Below are 18,828 nucleotides of genomic sequence, written 5' to 3'. Positions count from 1 at the left end.
CCACACTCTTACAGTGAAGAACATTCTCTCTGGCACTGACACTTTCTTTAAATGGTGTTATGAACCTTAATATTATTTGTTAGAAACTCAGTGGCTTAACAAAAGATACAACTGTCTAGATTACCCTTTTACCCAAAATTCTATGTACTTACTCTTTGCATGTGTGTGTGAATGTGTGCACATACGGAGGTCATAGAGCAGCTTTCAGGACCTGTATCTCTCCTGTCACCAAGAAGGTCCAGGGGGTCACACTTAGGTTGTTTGCATTTACCTACTGAGTTACCTCCTCAAAATAATATTATTGATAGCTCTTGCAGTTATAAATATTCTATCAGAAGGCTAATGCAATAAAGATTAAAAGTTATGTACCCAAAGCTTCTTCCTTCTTTGAGAAATCAATATAACAAAGTAATGGAGATAAAGTTCTATTATCAAATGGAAAAGCAACATAAATGTAGAAAACTTTAACTGTCTTTCTTACTGTTATATAACTAGTTGTTTACATAACACAATGGGTTATACTATAATTAAATACTTGTTTTGTTTTTGTTGAACAGAGGAAGTTTCACACAGTGAGAAGTGGGTGTGGCTTACAAGCAGCAGGGTGGCATCAGGAGAGTGCCAGCAGAGAAGCTAAACCTTATGATTCCACGTGAACAATCCTGCTGCTGAAGTCAGGTCATAGTTTTTCATGGCTAGTAAAATGATCCCCATATTAGACCTTCAAAGGTATCTGAATTTGCTTCTTATTGAGAACCATATTTCCTGAAAACGCACAATTTGACTTTGTCTTTAACGGATGTCTTTGCTTTCTAAGTGGATACCTTCTAGAAAGCAACTAAGCAAAGATGATTTCTACTTTGCAGTCATAAGAACACACAGAAAAGCATTTCTGTATCTCACCACACTCAATATTTTAATACAGTCTTCATTTTTTATTCAGATAGAAGGATATTAAGAACTTAGGGGATATACGATGAAAGTAACCAGTTACACTAGTTTCTTCTAAATTCTCTTGATAAAACAGAAGCCCCACGTCCTAGAAAACTCAGTCCTACAGAAGGTAGGAGTGCTGTTTTCTCGGGAATGAAGTCAACTGAGGAACTCTTAAGATAACAGGGCCTTACCTTCACATCATTGGTGTTCATCCTTGTTCCCTCCTTCCCCACAAATATGTCATCAATGTCCACAAGGATGTACCTGTCCAAGGACAAGGTCAGCCTCTTCCCTGACAGGAAGGAGATGGCATCTATGAAGATGAGCTTGTGCAGCCAAAAGTTCAAGTTGTTGCCAAAAAGAACGCGCTGGATCCCATCATGAAGCCCCAGGTCATGTATGATAGTGGCATAAAAAGCACCTTTAGAGATGGGAGGAGAAAGGTTTTCTGGAGTCGTAACTTTGGCAAATATTACTGGCTGGTAGGTTGAGTGGTTAATCTGAAAAACTGTCCAGTCAGTTCCTGGTAAAGAACCTCTGTCAAGCTTGGATGATTTGGTCACACGAAGCAATGGGGAGTGAGGGTTAATACAGCAATCCTTTACTGCCAGGTTTCCACTTATGGAAAAGGGGAACCCTCTGAACTGAAAGCTCTGTGGGTTTTTCTCACTGGTTTTGTGGAATCCAATGATACCCACACCATACTCTACACAGTATTTATCTAAGAGGCTTCTATTCCAAGAGTCCATGTTTATGTATTTTAAAATATTCTCATATATGATGAGAACATATTTGCCCTTCACGTTGTCTGTAAGGGCTGGAAGGTCCCCTTTTCCAGGAGCGATTTCAGTGTGATAGTGGAATCGAATGGATTCTAGCATCATAATGATGTCTTGGCCAAGGGATGAGTACTGGCTCTCCACAAACACTAGGACTGTGGGGTCTGTCCTTGAAGCATCAGAAATCATTGTCCTCTTCACTTCCATCAGCCTGGACGGTATGTGCTGGAGGTCACCGCAGTCTGCTTCTGAAGTCCTCCCAGAGAGTTCACTTTCCTGTTTGTAACCACTGTACAGGTAGTAAGCAGAAATAATAATGCTTACTACACAAAAAGTGGCAAGCAGAATCAGTGTTCTCTGAAAGTGTCTGTGAAGTTTCATGGTAAAACTCATGTCGGGTGGACTCCTTTGACTATTCCAAAAGAAGCACCATTAAAAAATGAGAGGAAGGATGGAGTGTCAGCCACGCTCCTAGTCTCAGTCAGTAGCTTATGTCACCATTGCAACACATCTGGATTGCGCGACCAGGACTCACAGGAAATACAGTCTGAAAAACAGAAGACAGCAGGACAGAGTGTAAAACATCCTGTCATTGGTATCAAAATGAGTGGGTCTTTATCATATTGGCTACCCTATATGGAGGTTTATAGGCAGATCGGATGGTGTATTAGAAAATCTTGCCTTCTTATTACATATATGGATGAGGACTTCTGGCAGACTGGATGAGGACTTCTGGCATACAGAATAAGGAAGAGGCTCCACTCGATATAGGGTCACCACGCCTAACACAGAACAAGCGACCAGGCTGACAAGGACCTGGACTCAAAAAGCTTTGCATCAGATTCTGTCAGTAACCAGGATGTAAGGGCACACAGAGCTTCTCAAGTATATTCAGTAGCTCCTGTCACACAGACACGTATCTTGCTGTGTGTATCCAAACTGTTGTTGAATTACATGTGCTAAAGGTTTACAAAATGTGGGCATATATCATTAAGTGCCAAGATTACAACAGTGACTTTTTTCTTTTCCAGAAATTCCTTAATGAAATGTACATACACTTCCAATTCATTCGAGAAATTATCCTCTAAGAACTGCTTTCATTAGAAAAATCCTTTCTACATGCAAAGATGGCCCAGCAACCCAATTGGCTATTTTAGATTACACAGCTTTAAAACATTGTACCAATCATATTGAGAAATGACTGTAGGAGTGCAAAGCTTCTTAGGCTCCTTCCGGTCTGGAGTGAGATGACCTGCATCAGGCATGCGCACCCCAGCAGTTCTGGAGTGAGATGGCCTGCATCAGGCATGTGCACCCCAGCAGTTAGGTCTGGAGTGAGATGGCCTGAATCAGGCATGCGCACCCCAGCAGTTCTGGAGTGAGATGACCTGCATCAGGCATACGCACCCCAGCAGTTAGGGCTGGAGTGAGATGGCCTGCATCAGGCATGCGCACCCCAGCAGTTAGGTCAGGAGTGAGATGGCCTGCATCAGGCATGCGCACCCCAGCAGGTCTGTCAGATGTTCCAGTGTGATCTGCTTCTGCTTTTAGAACTCAGTAATTACATCAAGAATACCATAATGGCATGATAAAAATGTCATGAAAACAGTTGAGATGCCATGAAATGCTTCATGCTTCAATAGTTTCAAGTCTTAGTAACCTCTGAAAAATCCAAAGCAGAGAAGCATGTGTAGAACACATATTTGGGAGGGTCTTATGGTTCTGGCACTCCATGAGGAATACCAACAGTTTAAAAAAAGTCTTGTCATTATCGTCATGGTGTGCTCACAGATAGCTGGGAGGCAAGCAGTGGTTGAAAATCCTGCATTTGATGGGCTGTTCCTCTCTTTCTTTCTTTTTTTTCATCTTTTAAAATTTAAATTAAAAACAAGCTTGCTTCACATGTCAATCCCAGCTCCTTCTCCCTCCCCTCCTCCCCATCACTCCATCCTTCCAGCCCCCCACCCAGTCCCCTCCATGGGAATCACCAGAGTCTGTCATTTTGTTCAGGCCCTCCCCCGAGAGTCCAGGCTGAAAGAACATCCGTCACTGTGGGATGGACACCCATGTTTCTATGTTTCTTAATTGCAATATTTCTATCATGTACTTTTCGATACAATGATGAAGCCAGAATAAAAAGTTGCTAAGAATCACAAGGTTAAAATTCTGCAATATTTATCCACAAAATAAGTAGAAAAATCAGAATTTGACTAATATCTTCATGAATAATAAATTTTGGGATATAAGTACAAGATATTTATGATATTTATCCTATAAATCACATATTGTAGTTTATTACTCAAATACTTGCGGTATCTGTGTCATTCATTCAAATGTTTACAGGGAACTTATTTTTTCCTACTGAAAATATACATGGTCAACATATTAAATGGCTTTAAAACTTCTAAACTATGAGGAAGATACAGTGAGCAGAATGCTAACATGTGATTGTGGATTCGAGGCTGTAAAGAGATGGGAGAGGGAAGAACCCATGACATTGTGGATTAGAGGCTGTAAAGAGATGGGAGAGGGAAGAACCCATGACAGGTGGGGCACAGCCTGTGAAATGCACAGTGGAGAAGACATGGCTGAACCTGAAAGGCAGGTAGTTTGTATAGACACGTGATTTAGAAAATGTCGTAGACACAGGAGTAAGCACGGTATTGGAATAAGTCATGAACGAAAAGTAGAATAATTAGGTAAAAGTATTCAAAAATTAATTGTGACTATGCACTGCTAATGCAAATTATAGGGAGTGATAAATCCTTAAGGACAATATCAGACCCTGTTTTCTCTAGATGTAGTAGATATAAAATGTCAAAGTCATTTTTTAGTCATTTTTTCCCATCAAATTCCCTAAGGTTATCCTGTTTATATGCCCAAGGGCAGTAGTTAGTTTTAAATGGATAAATATAAATTCTCCTGCTTTCTGTAAACCACTTTTTTCTTAAAAGACAGGACGTCATTATGTAGCCAGGTTGGTCTGGAACTCCTGAACTCTGAATTATTCTGCCTCTGCCTCCCCAATGCTGGGGTTATAGGCATTAAATACTATGCCTGACTTCTATGCAAGTCTGTTCTAACAAATGCCTCATGTGTCCATGGCTAACTTTAGTCTCAGTATGGATTCACAGACAGCCACTTCGTGCCCCATGCTTTTCTTATTCTAGTTGTGAAAACCTCAGGGTGGACTGAATTGATGTTGCCCCTCTTCTTTTAGGACATGGCACTTTAGAAGCAGGTAGAGACAAGGATACCAAGCTCTGTGCATGTCCTGAATGTAGCATCCCCAGGACAGGGAAATATGGAAAGCTAACCTTTCCCACGTAGTTCTCTTGTCAAATTTTCCAATTTTCCAAACTTGCAAAGACCCAGTAGATAACACATGGTCATGAGCTTGCTACCATAATAATTAAACTTGTACTTGCTACCATAATAATTAAAACTTTGTTTTAAAACATCCTTCCTGTTGCGGTGGAAGTTCTACGAAGGGAGAATTAAATCCTCATTTGTCCATCACTGCAGCCCTGTGCCCAGCATAGAATAAACTCAGTGACTGCTGATAGAATTTATTGAATTCAGTGGCTCATTATGCCTGTAGGTTTATTAGGTGCTTCTATTCATGCTAATGCCGCAATGTATCTTTTAAGGTTACCCATGACTATTAATGATTATAGCTGCTAAAAATTGCTGGATTTCATGTCTGATGTCTGTTTTATTGAATGTGGAATAAATTTAATCATAACAGCCTGGCATGTGATAAATCTAACATAATCTATTAGAGATAAATCTTCACACTCATGCACACACACACACACACACACACACACACACCACCACCACCACCACCAGCAGCAGCAGCAACAACAACAACAATAAAACCACCCAGAAATTGCTCTGCAATCAGCCATGAGACTGAAAAACTAATTTGAGATTAGTGTTGTAGTAGTCAATGCTGAAGACAGCACAGAACTGAAATTAGGAATAATCCTTGCATCTACAAAGATGGATTCACTGATAGCAACGAGACCTGTGAGACAATAGCAAACACCATGTCACACATGGTAAGATATGATTTATGATAGAAAATGGCCAATGCTATCATACATGGTAAACTGTACAAGAAGCAAGACATTTTTGTACCTTCTTGGGGCAGGGGAAGGGAGATATCAAGAAAGAGAGAGATCAATAAGATGATTCCCGAGAGACACAGCTCCTAAAGACTACCTATCACAGTGGTGAGGGTCTGGATATGAGGGCGAAAGGGAATGAAAAACCTCTGGCCAGGCAGAAGAAACAAAATGATTTCAACGTGTTTGTCCAAGAGTGGGAATAAACTACTTATATCACACTATGCACTGCAATAAAATTGGAAATAATACTTAGTTTAAAAAGCACAGCAGATTAATGCTTATCTTTTAATTCAGAAATAGCATTAGACTATTTGAACAGAAAGTCAAAAACAAAAAAAAAAGACACAAACCAACAGTGTGCAGTCGGTGCAGCAGTGGGCATGTGATAGTGTCTATGCTACAAAGTACAGAGTGAAGATGCTTGAGGTAAGTTAGCTAAGGGCTGCTGCTGTGACTCCATGGGAAGCTATGATGGTCCAGACTAAGGTGGCTATCAAGGACAATGCAAATGAAATTCCTGGGAGGAAAGCAGAAATGATGGTTGGGATAGAGGTGCACTTGAAGATTAAAAACCAAAGGTGTCAGGTCAGTAATAAAACACAAAGCTTTGAGAGGAAATGAACTTGAGCTGGTGTTGTTCATTTCAGACCCAGACAGGCAGGGTAACTGCTATATGACAACATGTACAAAACCAGCAGGCTCTATAAAGCAGTTGACCAAAGACAGAGACATTGAAGACAATCTTTGAAATCTCAGCAAGCCACACAAACCCAGTGCCTCAGGAAAACCCCAGCTCTAGCCTTTTTCCCATTTAGGTCACAGGAACTTTCATTGTGAACATTGATAAAACATTGTTAGCAAAACTATTTGCTCAATGTGTCTGCTCCTTGTTAGACTGGCATTCCCAAGGGCAAAGGCTTATCTTGTTATTTTTCAGAGAAAACTTCTTAAAAACCAAGATCAACAGGAAAGAAAACCTTACACAATGATGCTGTATTTTAGAACTGTTCTCACAAATACATAGAAAAATATAGGCATTCCTATTCATGGGTTCTGTGCTAAGTAAAGGAGCAAGCACACTGAGCAGCATGCCAGGGTCTCCACCCTGCAGAGTTTATGGGTGTGGGGCATTGTGCTTCCTAGTCATTTTAGGATGGGGAAAGGAGACACTAAAAAGTGTATTAAGTTCGGAAAATGAACTATGTGGGCAGTATTATCAATAAACACAGGCACAGGAAGGTTGGCCCAGCCTCACATTACTGCTTCAGGATGATCTCCTGTAGGTCACACTGAAGGAAGTGCCATCCAGGAACGTGGAGCAATAGCCTCAAAGGTATTAAGAGTATTTGGCCTGCGCAGACCATCTCCTGACTCTCTAGAGACTGGGAAACAGGCACAAGATGCCACAGCTAGAACATGATGAGCTGACAGCCTGCACCAGAGAGATTTACAGCACACTGCCTTCTCTCCCCTTGCTAGGGGCATATAGGAAGTGGACACCAGGGAGTCATTCTTTGATTTTTTTTTGTAGTTCTTTACATGGAGGCAGTGGTACTATGGTTGCTATATCCCAGAGTTTGCGTTTAATCTTTCATATTAGATGTTGAAATTAACTTATAACATACCAAGCTTTCATATGACATCTTCATGCCCTTTTCCTTTTGTTTGATGGCCCCGCCCCAGTACTCCTTTATCCACCCACCCCTCTTTCTTGCTGTACCCTTTTGTTCTCAGCATTTCTCCTTTTCTTCTTCTGTCTTCCTTTACAGCCTCCCCTCCAGTCTCATGGACCAGTTCTAATTTCTGACCATTACCCACATTTATCCACACTCAGGTACACATACTAGGAGTAGGAGGTTAGACTCTACGTATGGGAGAGAACATATACTATTTGTATTTTTGAGCCTTGGTTATATCACAAATGTTTTTCCAGTTTTTTGAAATGTTCATTTTTCCTTAACAGTTGAATAAAATCCCATTGTGTATATGTACCACGTATCTAGAGACTGAATTGTGAATAGAGAAGCAATGAGTATGAATAACTCAGCTGTACCTCTCCCAGACACTTTATATCCTAGGGTTTTGAGTGATAATGGTATTAAACATGACTTTTTGTACTTTTTTCTCATAGCCCATTTACATTCAAGAAACTTATGTGACCCTGGGCATATGGGTATATAAACTAGATATACAAATCTCTTATTTATTGCTGACAAATCATAAAGCAATTAAAAAAAACTTCCAGAGTATATGTAAATAAATATATATACATATATATTTTTACCACTTGTCAAACGTTAAAACCAATTTGTATTCTACGAATATAGATTGCTTATTTATTTTCATACAAAGAATCAAACATTGCTGAACATGTGATGCTTCAGAACATAAAGCATATACAGCTTTTCAGAGCGGATTAATACTTTGATTTTATGCTCATCAATGCTGAGAATACTGCTTTACACAAATACATAGCACAAAATGGCAGAGGCATGTTCAGAGTCATTTCAGAAATTGTTGAAAATTATGTTCTATTCTTAAGCCAACATCAATTTAACAACTTTTCTTCATGACGTTCACGACAGCGACTCAAACAGCAATTTAAAAAAGCCAACATTCTAAAATAATAAAATCCAGAGAAATACTAACTTGATAGTTACATACTGAGGAATAACAGCAGGAAAATATTTAGTCTGTTTTCTATAATCAAACATTGCATTTAAGAGTAGAAAGCTCGGTATGGATGCTCTCAAACTTGAGCTGAAGTGTCTCGGGCAGGCTTCAGCACTGCACACATAGGAGGCACTGCCTGATGCTTGCTCTGAACAAAGCTAGTCTGTCGCTGTGCGATACAGCTGTGGCTAGCACCACCAGATACACCTCAGCTTCATCACATGTTTGACGGTGAGCCAGCCTGTGGTCACTGAGCATTCCTGAAACCTCTTACTATTGCTGCATTTCTCCCAATCCCACAGTCTGTGACCTCAATCCCATATAGCATCATGGCCTACAATTAAAGAAGCTGGAGTATAAACCGGTAAATTCTCTCAGAATAGCATCTGACAGGTAGAGAACGAATGAACAAGAATGAACAAAGCAAACCGTTTTAATTATTGGAAAGATTGCTATATAAATGAACCATGAGAGAAGTATCTGCAATGAAAGTTCACTGAGCACCCATAAAGGGCAGCTGTACACATTTCACCTTGAGGGGAGTTGTGACATGCACAGACAACAACCCTTGGAGAGAGTCACTGGGCTTCCAAGCAAAGGAAAAGGCTCAATCAGAGGCAACCCAATACCACCATATCCATGGGCTTCTTCACCCTCTCTTTCCTTAGATGAGTCACACATTCCCTAGCTTTTATTACCATGCACTCTCCAATAAATTGCAAATGCTTACTTGAATCTCAAACACCACAGTCTAAGGCCTACTTCTTCCAAACAACCAGAAACTTGATAAAACAGCAATGCCAAGTCATATCAACTGTGTAGCCAGTTAGCTTCAAAGAAAGCATTTGAAAGCAAACTCAACTTATTCAAAATTGAATTTGTGATCTTTTGCCTATGATGTGTCATGACTTTTTCCCTGGGGAGATAGGAATGAATGTTACTCACCCCAGAGAGGAAACTGATGACAAAGTATGGATACCACCTGTCTTAGGGTTTTTATTGCTGCAATGAGCAACATGATCAAAAAGTAAGTTGGGGAGGAATGGGTTCATTTGGTTCACACTTCCCCATTGCTGTTCATCACTGAAGGAAGTCAGGATAGGAACTGAAACAGGGCAGGATGCCGGCAGCAGGGTCTGATGCAGAGGCTATGGAAAGGAGCTGCTTACTGACTTGCTTCCCATGGCTTGCTCAGCCTGCTTTCTTACAGAACCCAGGACTAACAGACCAGGGACAGCACCACCCACCATAGGATTAGCCCTCTCCTATTGATCTCTACTTGAGAAAATGCCTTAAGTTGGATCTCATGGAGGCGTTTCCTTAAGTGAGGCTCCTTTCTTTCTGTTGACTCTAGCTTGTGTCAAGTTGGCACACAAAACTAGCCATCATATCACCAAAGTCCAGCTTGGTGAACCAAAGAGTTTTATTGTGGTTACTTATAGGAATAGGGCTGAGGGACTACTTACAGGAGCAGAAATGATACAGAGACAATTGCATCATCAAAGCCACCCCAACATGACAGATCAGCAAGGCTGGCAGCCGTGCAATCTGCAGGCAGCTCAGCAGGCTAGAGAGTGTCCATTCTAGGTGGCTCAGTTGTTCTACCCTCTTCTAGGCAGCACAGCTTGTCTTTGTTTCTTCTAGATAGATTTCCTTGTCTTGCTTCTTCCAAGGGGCTGGGCTTGTTTGAGAGACTTTCTTGAAGCTTATCTTCTCTGAGAGTCACTCTCAGAAGTCTTTACAGTTTACATACTTGAAAGAGGGAGGGTCCTAGTGAATCTGGTTTATTTCAGGGACTCCATGAAACAATTTAGTGCTGTTTACTTTCTGTCTTAAGAAGCCTCTCTCCCTTTAGAACATTCTGCTATTTTCCTTCCCTACAAACATCCGCACATAAGAAGTCTCCCTCTGAAATAAAAGGTTGCTGCCCAACAGTCTGAAACCATCTTCATCTGCATGCAACACCTGATGGTTCAGGCTGACAGTCTTTAATTTCAGCCCAGCATATACAAATGAAACCATACCTTTCCAATTCTATTTTCCCAAACTCAGCTCATCCAGGTGCATCTCCTCATTCAGAAGATGTGAAGCCATCATATGAAGAAGGCGGCACAGATATTGCCATTCCCCACTTGTGGCACCAAAGTGAAACACAAATTGTTTTTTTGTTTGTTTGTTTTGTTTTAGAGCTATAGTTTTATCAGTGGATGCTAAAAACTTGCTGATTGAAATTCAAACTACTGCAGAGGGCCACAAGGCCCTGAGTGGTTAGCACCCTACTCTGACATGTATTGCTTGTTGAGATGGTATGGCCCTCTCTAGTAAAGTGGGCTTTCTCTTACTCTCCCAAAGAGACCACCTCCTTGTCTCAGGGTCTTTTCACATCATATTGCCTATGTCTGGAAGGCTTTTCTCCATTTCTTCTACTGTACTTTAATTCTAAGTATAACTTCTCAACTCATAGAGGTCGCCCATAAGTCTCCAGTCTGCAATGCCTCCTGGATTAAACATCTTCCCATTGCCCTGCACCTGTTCTGTGGCATGTCACACAGTTTCTAGTCTTGTGATGTTCCATGGAGTGTTCTCCATAGATGGAGAAGCATCTGTGAGTACTTGTGTAGTTCACTTTGTTCTCAGTGACTACAAAAAGAGTTCTTAATAGAAAAATATCCCATTGAATACTTGTTCAATGGGTGAAAGGGGGCCTTCACTCGATTTTATAAATAGCAGCTCATTCACAAGCTAGGGTAATACTCAAGTCAAACCATCAATCACACTGGCCTCAAACAGTCAGATCACTAATATAAACATTGAGGGCAGCAATGACCATCTTGACCAGAGCCATAAATCAGGGCTACAGAATGTACCTCTCACTTGGATTCTTACTTGTATTCTATTTTTCACATTATGACATTTTGCAGAATTTTGTGTGGCTAGAGTTTCTTTAGATGCATCTTGGAAAAGAAAAGATTCCACAAAGAAAACATTAGCCATTTTATTATTTTTCATTAAGAAAAAGTGGAGGTGTAATTATTTTTGTAATCACAAGCCATCCCAAACATGTAGGGAGGAACTGTATGCACACAAAGCATTTGCAAGGTCCTACAGTATCTGCAAGAAGAACCAGTTTACTAAGGTAACATCTCCTCTCTTCCACTGACACCATCATCATATTAAAGCAAAAATCAGTTTCAAATGGAATGGAACCATGTGGAAATTGGCAGAACAGAAAATGTAAAATAATCAGCAACCTGGAAAATTAGTATTAATAACTAAGGAGTCACAGGTCCTGACACAGCTGAAAGACATTGGAGTCTAAACAATATTCCTCTTTCTCAAATTCATTATAAATGTGTCGAGAAATGCATTTGGAGCCTTCAAATACTTTTACTGACTATGCTAAGAGTAATTTAGCAGTATTAAAAATTGACAAAGAACATGCTTTTCTCTGGGAAAGAGTGTGTGAAACTGTGTCACTTTAATTGAACCCTGCTGTGGTAGGCACATAAGAAATTGATTTCTGGGGAGTACTATGGAGAACATACTCTGTCTCTGGAACAGAGACTTTAAAAATGGATTGGAGGAAAGCTGCAGTTGGGGTCATTAGCTTTCTATAGTAAATGAAAAAGAAAACAACTACTGTAATGTTCCCATCCTCCTTGTATTTAGAAGTCATGAAGGGAAGATCATAGTTAGCTAATTTCCTTTAGTGTTGTGCCATCTAGCAAGGTGGAGAAGAAAAATATTCCATTACTATTTGCTGTCTATTTTGCTTGCCTGGAAGGCTGGAGTGGAGCAACATCTGCCTATTATTTCTTCGGTTGAGCTAGAGTGTGTACCTAATGGCAGGCACATTTCAGCCATAAGAGCATAACCTGTTCCTAACATTTCTGAAAACCAGGGAGTTATTGGTTTCTTCCTGCAAAATAGAGTTTGGCTGTGTCATATAGCTGACTGTATGACTGTAGACTATGTTTTAGGCAGATTACATAAGCCAGAAAAGGAGAGATGGCCAATCTGTAGAGAGAAAGTGGGTCCAAAGTAGGAACTGAAGACTAGAGAAGGCGACAGGGAATAATGACCTTGGTGTGGGTGCTGGTCCCATGGCTCTAGCCTAGAAATTTATCTACAAGGAAGTCAGGTTAAAGTTTCCCCTCCCCCATGTGGGCACCTTTCAGAACAAGTAGCATTCAAGCAGAGTAGCAACTAAACTTGCCTGTTTATACGTCATTAAGGAACATGCTACATTTAATTTTCCTGAGTACTGCTTTATGTCTGGTCCAGAATCCACACCTAGCAAATACCTTTTGAATGATAGCTTATAAATACTGTATTTCCTATGCTAGGGTAGAATGGTATGGAATGGCTGGAGCAGAACATTATAGCAAGAGGCATATCAAACATATCTGATGGCAGAGTTTTTGATAGAATAGATGCTGTGTACATCTGAAGCTAGATTCAAACTGAATTCCAGCTTCACTTCTAGTCAGGGGTGTAATCTCATATAGTTAATCCCCCAGTGCCTCAACTGAAATGGGAATAGTCTCTAGCTAAAAGGAGTTTGATGAGACTGCACATATTCAATTTTCTATGTGAAGTGTATCAATAGTGACTGTATAAGGTAAGTGGCTGTAGCTGTTAGTTTAACTGCTGACAGTTCTAGAAAATAACTCTCCAATAAGTTAAGATTCGTGTTACTCTCTGATGGCATATCATAGGATATTCTACAGGGAAGAGGCTCTGAGATTATTACAAGGGTGACAGAACCAATTCCAGAGCCAGAAAGTACCTTCTGGGGACTTTGTCATGGCAGATCCAGGACTGGAATCCAGTCTACTGTGACTTTTACAAGTATTGTAATTAAACAGAAGGATTAGAACTTGACCTGTATGTAAAATGGATAACATAACTGAGACAATTAAGGGTTGCAGTTAAGGTCTATGATACTGGATGCTTATAAACTCTGGTTTAGTAACAGGTACTCAACAGTTACAGCCCTTAGTAATTTAAGAAATGTGAAATTGTGCATTATTGGTATTAATCGTAACAGGGCTAGACTTTTTTCTAGCCATTTAGCTTTCATGAAACTGATCAACATATTTAGAATAATATAAAATTAAAAACCAGAGCTGGAGAGATGACTCAGTGGTGTAGAGCACTTGCTGCTTTTCCAGAGGACCCAAGTTCAGTTCCCAGCACCTACAATGTTGGCTTATAACCATTTGTAATTCTAGTTCCAGGTGATCTCATTCACTCTTCTGACCTTCCCAGGCACAAGGCATGCACATGGTGCAAATACATAATGCAAGCAAATACTTATACACATAAAATAAAATAAAAGAAAATTAAAGAAGTATTCAGGTGCTTTACTTGTATAGATTTTAATAAGACAACAAGAGCCATAGCTTAATTCTGTTCTACAATTATAAGGGGAACTTAAATAATACAATGTTTTGAGTATTGTTCAGATTAATGATCTATAGAGCACAGCTGATATTGTTGTGAACTTGTAGTGTCCTTTACCTGTATCAGCCTTCAGAGTTCCTGCATGCCTGTGGCCTACTCCTCTGCAGTGACCACATCCTGGGGAAAGGAAGTTCCATTGCACCTAAGTTGCTAAGCAGCTGGGAATAGTGTGGTTATCCTTAATTCTATTTCTTTGTTCTCATATAAAGTGCAGAGAAACCACAAGCACATGTATTTAAGTAGTTTCCTCTGGAAATAACCTTGGCAAATATGCTTTTTAGTTTAGAAGTTAATCATAATCACCAAAGATTAGGTGAAACCTCAGCTATGATAAAGGAATCCATATAAAATAGATATCTTGAATCAAATTAAAACAATTATGATGTCTTTATAAAGTAAAGACAGCCCCTGCATATTTCAATTGTAGATCCCAATACCTTCTTCACAGAGAGATGGGATTCAAAGGAGGGAAGATTTCTCAGCAAATCTTCCAGTTAAAAAAAAAAGGAAATCTCCTCTTCGCTGGAACTTTGAGAAATAAGATTTTCCTTGAGAAATTTTATTCCAAAAGAAGATTATACTAGACCTTAACCAAACCAAACTGTTAACAAAATTATCTACAAAGAGATAGAAACCTCATTTGATCTCAAACATGTTAGTAACCCAAGAAAGACTGTAGAGTAAATCACCAACTCAGGCGACAAGTTTGCAATTGGCATTTGCCTCCAGGAAGAGCCAAGCCTCCTGCTTTACCATCGATATCCCAGACAGGACAAAGAACATCACAGAGAACAGCCATAGTGCTAAGTAGAGAAGGCAGGAGGAAGCCTCTGCTGATGCAAGTCTTGGGTATCCACAGCCTGAGGAGAACCTTAAAAACCAGCTCTTTTTAGTTTATAGTTATATTCAAACCTTCTCACATACAAAACTGACAAGGCATTATGGCTGAAAAAAACAGGAAAGAAATCTTTTCAGATGAATATTAGATTCTTCTCTCATTATTCTATGCTCATGAACAGCATTGTTCCAGTGGATCATATGATATTTTCTAAGGACAAAAAGAAAAATAATGGACCTGAGCTCAGTTCCATCCCTGACTCCCTATTTTAACTTGTGTCTTAACCTAACATTAGGGACTCACCTGTTTATGTTGTTTTTTTAATGCTCTCCCAAACTACACGTTACTATATCGTAATGTGTTTATAAAAATATAGGTATTAAATACATTTCAAGTCTAAAGAGTGCCCGTATATTAGAAAAACTATTTAGGAAGTGATCAAACTAAGCTTCTGAGAATGTAATTTGGTTTTCCCCTGTTCTTTCCCCCTATATTAAATGGAAAAAAATCTACTTTATTTTGATTGAAAGCTTCTCTATTCAATAGTTAGGCAAAGTATTTACTTCAATTTATACTTAATGTTTCTATCATACCATCTTAAAATTTTATTAATCTACATCAAATATGAAGCTTTGTGAAGCATTATGACTGCATGATAAACTGGTGATTAGAGTTTAAATGTTACTTTAATGTTATTTCCAAAATTCAGATCAGTCAAACGACATGCAGCTGATTAACCATGACACTCCCGCATAATGAATTTGTTAGTCTACATCTGAACCAACTCAGAATTACCTCCTTAATTCTTTAACCTAAAGGAAGTGAAACTTTCGAATGACCTTTAAATGATGAAATACCCTACTGGTTCATTTTTCTTAGTTAACACAGGCATTTGTTCAGAGCAGAGATTCTTTATGGGATGGAAACAAAGTTATCTCTTATTGAAAGCCCCTCTAAGTGAACTGTCAATATAAAGTATAAATAAACAGATGCACTTACCTGGAATTAAAGTTCAGAGAGTTGGAAAATGCGGGGAAAAGTTTCAATCGACAGATTAAAAAAAAAGTAGGAAGAGGAGCATGTACAGCCTTCGTTTGGGCTCCCTGCCTTTGCAAGTGGCAGTAAGGCCAGTCCTGGCCAGTCCCCTCATGTTATGTAACACCTTATTAATATTAGCCATCAGACTGCTACCAAGCGGGCGAGGCACTAGAGGGCAAGAGTGACACATGCGACACCCATCTCCAAGGAACCAGCGCTGGGACCACTTCAGGGAAGACAGATGCTAACTAAGCTGATAAATACCAGATGCCTAAAAGCAGCAGCGAAACTTGCCCTTGTTCCTCAAAGAACATTTTAAATGCCAGTTTAACTAGCCCGACTTAACAGGTTAATGAATACGCGATAGCAAAGAACCACATCATGCAAAAACTTTCAGGATTATATTTACAACCCACAGTGACTCGGAGGGTTTGTCTTTGCATTGTTTAAATCAACGTATTTAGAACAGGAAAGGGGCGGGCGGAATATAAATACAACGAGTGTAGATCTCAAGACCCTTCGATTCCAGTCGCTAGAAACTTGCGATGGTCGCGCTGCCATTTCTAGAGTCCGCATTTCAAGTGGCCAGGGTTGGGCTCCTAGGACCTGCCGCCATCCTAGAGATTACCTCGGGCTGCCGAGCGCCAGCATCCTGTCTCCCGGTGCTCCTCCTCTTTGCTCTACCGCGGCGCGGCCACTGCTGCGGTGGCCTCCCGCAGCACCGGCTCCCGGGCCGAGTGGGCTGGGCGCTTGGGAAGGGCGGGACTTGCAGAGCAAGTGGTACAGGCTCTCAGGGTGCGGCTGGGCGGGGCTGGGCGGGGCGCCCGGCTAGGCGCGAGCTCGGGGACCGGTCCTCCCTGCACGCCGCCGCGCAGTCTCTGGGGTTCCTGCAGCTTGCTCACGCCCGGGAAGAGGCGTGAGCCTGGACCCAGCTTCTGCCAGCCCTCGAAGCAGCGGGAGGGATTCAGGGAAGGGCAGAACTGCATCACAGATACGAGTGTCCGGCACGGGATACCACCTCCCAAGGGCTTTCCTTCTGCTGGCTAGCATCATAAGTCCGGGTCCTCCCACCCTGGAAGACCAGACTAAGGCCAAAGGCAGATAAAAAGACATTTTTAAATTCAAGGTGAGGGTGGGAGAAAGCCCGAATGGAAGGTGTCTTCAAATACGCCATCTGCCACGTCAATGCAGAGCAGTTTGAGCCAGGGGCAATGTACCAAAGGTAACTTGGAAAAGAAATTTCTCTGGGCATAATAGAGGATCGGTCACCACCTCACAGGGTGCCACATTCCACCTACTTTAAGTGAGACAAGTCAATGTTTAGACTCCTTGGGGTTATTGAAGGCCTACTCAGGTCTGGCCAAAGGTAGCCCCATGTTTTCTTGGTAGTTAGGATTAGCATGTGACTAAGCTTAGTTATTCAGAGACAAAAGATCCCATTTATACACATATTGGTGCACTGCGTGTGGAAGTGTGCTGTTTTATGTTGGGTTCTGTCGGTGAAGAGCAATTGGAGCTTCACGACTCTCTGGGTATTGAAGACAGCTCTAACTGTTCAGGGAAGCAAACATAGGTGTTGGAGACTAGCTAAATCCATGCGCACACTGGTGCCTTCTGAACCCCGGTAAGACTAAGACACATCACACTTTCATGTGTTGTCATCATAAATCCATAAATTGACTTTTGGTTCAAGGCAGCTCCGGTTATATTTTCTGGCAACTAGAAGTTAAAGGGACACAAATGATAGAGAAATCAAACACTTTGTATTGCTTAATGATTTTAGGAAGACATTTGAAGGTATACAGCAATGCCTTCAACAGATCACAAGGTCTTGAGTTAGTTGGATTTGTGTGTGTGTGTGTGTGTGTGTGTGTGTGTGTGTGTGTGTGTGTGTGTGTGTGTATTATTAAGTGCTGAGGTTCAAATCCAGAAACTTTACACACAAAGGAAGCACTATGCCACTAAGCCACATCCCCAATCTGACTTCCTTCCTTCCTTCCTTCCTTCCTTCCTTCCTTCCTTCCTTCCTTCCTTCCTTCCTTCCTTCCTTCATTCCTCCCTTCCTTTATTCCTTTCTTTCTTCCTTTTTAAGTCAGAAAAACTGTATCTTCTTGCTCCATGAGTAGAAGACTATAGAGAAGTGAGAGAAACAATCTCTCTGCTGGAGCTACAGAAGTATTAGGCAAATAAAATTCTTTGGCTAGATGACAGGTGTCAGAATGACTCTTAATTTTATTAATTTTTTTTGTTGTTGGAGTCTCTCTTGAGAGTCTTGTGTCTTCCAAGAATGATCTCTGAAGAAACACCTCATTCGTTTTTATATGCTTACTCCAGAGAGCCTGCCCTGCCTCCTCAGCATCCATGCAGCCATCTAAAACTTCCATTTGGGAGATGTCTCAAAAATGAAGAGGCTTACCACCAAGTAAGAGAACCAGCGTCCAACCTGAACAATGTCATGTGGTTGGAGGAGAGAACCAAATTTTACAAGTTGTCCTCTGATCTTCACACAACTCCCTTCCCTAATAGATGAGCCAGAGGAGATGGAGGATACCAAGGAATCAACGCTTTCTAGACACAACAGGGCTGGCACCCATATGAACTCACTGAAAGAGAAGTGAACACATAACCTCACTCTAACCCACAAGCTGTTTCTAATTGATAACCCCTTGCAAATAAAAAGTTTTCTCCAAGGAAGTCTCACCAGGGAAAGATTATTCTTAAGAGCAGGTTCCACGGCCTGTAGCAGATTGCCATCAGAAAACCAGCTCAATGGCATCTTTGTCTCTTGATAGTAGGTTGTTTTTTTTTCCTTATAGGTCCTTTGAATGTAAGTTACAGCTTGTGGTTTTCTTCTATATAGTTCCTGTGTACTTGCACCTGTGTGTCTCTGTGTCCATATGTGTTTCTTTGCTTTTTCTTGTTTCGTTGTTTTGTCCTATTCTGATTTGCTTTCTTTTGTTTTATC

General features: G+C 40.7%; 1 protein-coding gene across 4 annotated transcripts in view; it reads right to left on the bottom strand.

Annotated features, from left to right (window-relative positions):
* The window catches only part of Ndst3 (N-deacetylase and N-sulfotransferase 3), a 160,580-nt gene extending 143,968 nt beyond the window's left edge, over nt 1–16,612 (bottom strand). The window contains exons 1-2 of one of the 4 annotated variants that reach the window (XR_005879325.1): nt 16,492–16,611; nt 1,128–2,262 (exon numbers count right to left, since the gene is read on the bottom strand). Coding sequence is in view for 3 of the 4 variants with exons in the window: in XM_040751910.1 (XP_040607844.1) it covers nt 1,128–2,108 (981 nt within the window). In the remaining variant the exon portion in view is untranslated. Of the gene's footprint in view, nt 1–1,127; nt 2,263–15,824; nt 15,982–16,491 lie in introns of those variants that run through there. The other 3 variants (XM_040751910.1, XM_013118423.3, XM_005077138.4) reach the window with 3 other exon arrangements.
* Nucleotides 16,613–18,828: the final 2,216 nt, after the last annotated feature.

This window comes from Mesocricetus auratus, unplaced genomic scaffold (genome assembly GCF_017639785.1).
Source record: "Mesocricetus auratus isolate SY011 unplaced genomic scaffold, BCM_Maur_2.0 Super-Scaffold_100009, whole genome shotgun sequence".
In the NCBI taxonomy this organism is placed as follows: Eukaryota; Metazoa; Chordata; class Mammalia; order Rodentia; family Cricetidae; genus Mesocricetus; species Mesocricetus auratus.
The sequence above is the reverse complement of the archived record's forward strand: the minus strand, read 5'-3'. Positions and strand labels throughout refer to the sequence as shown.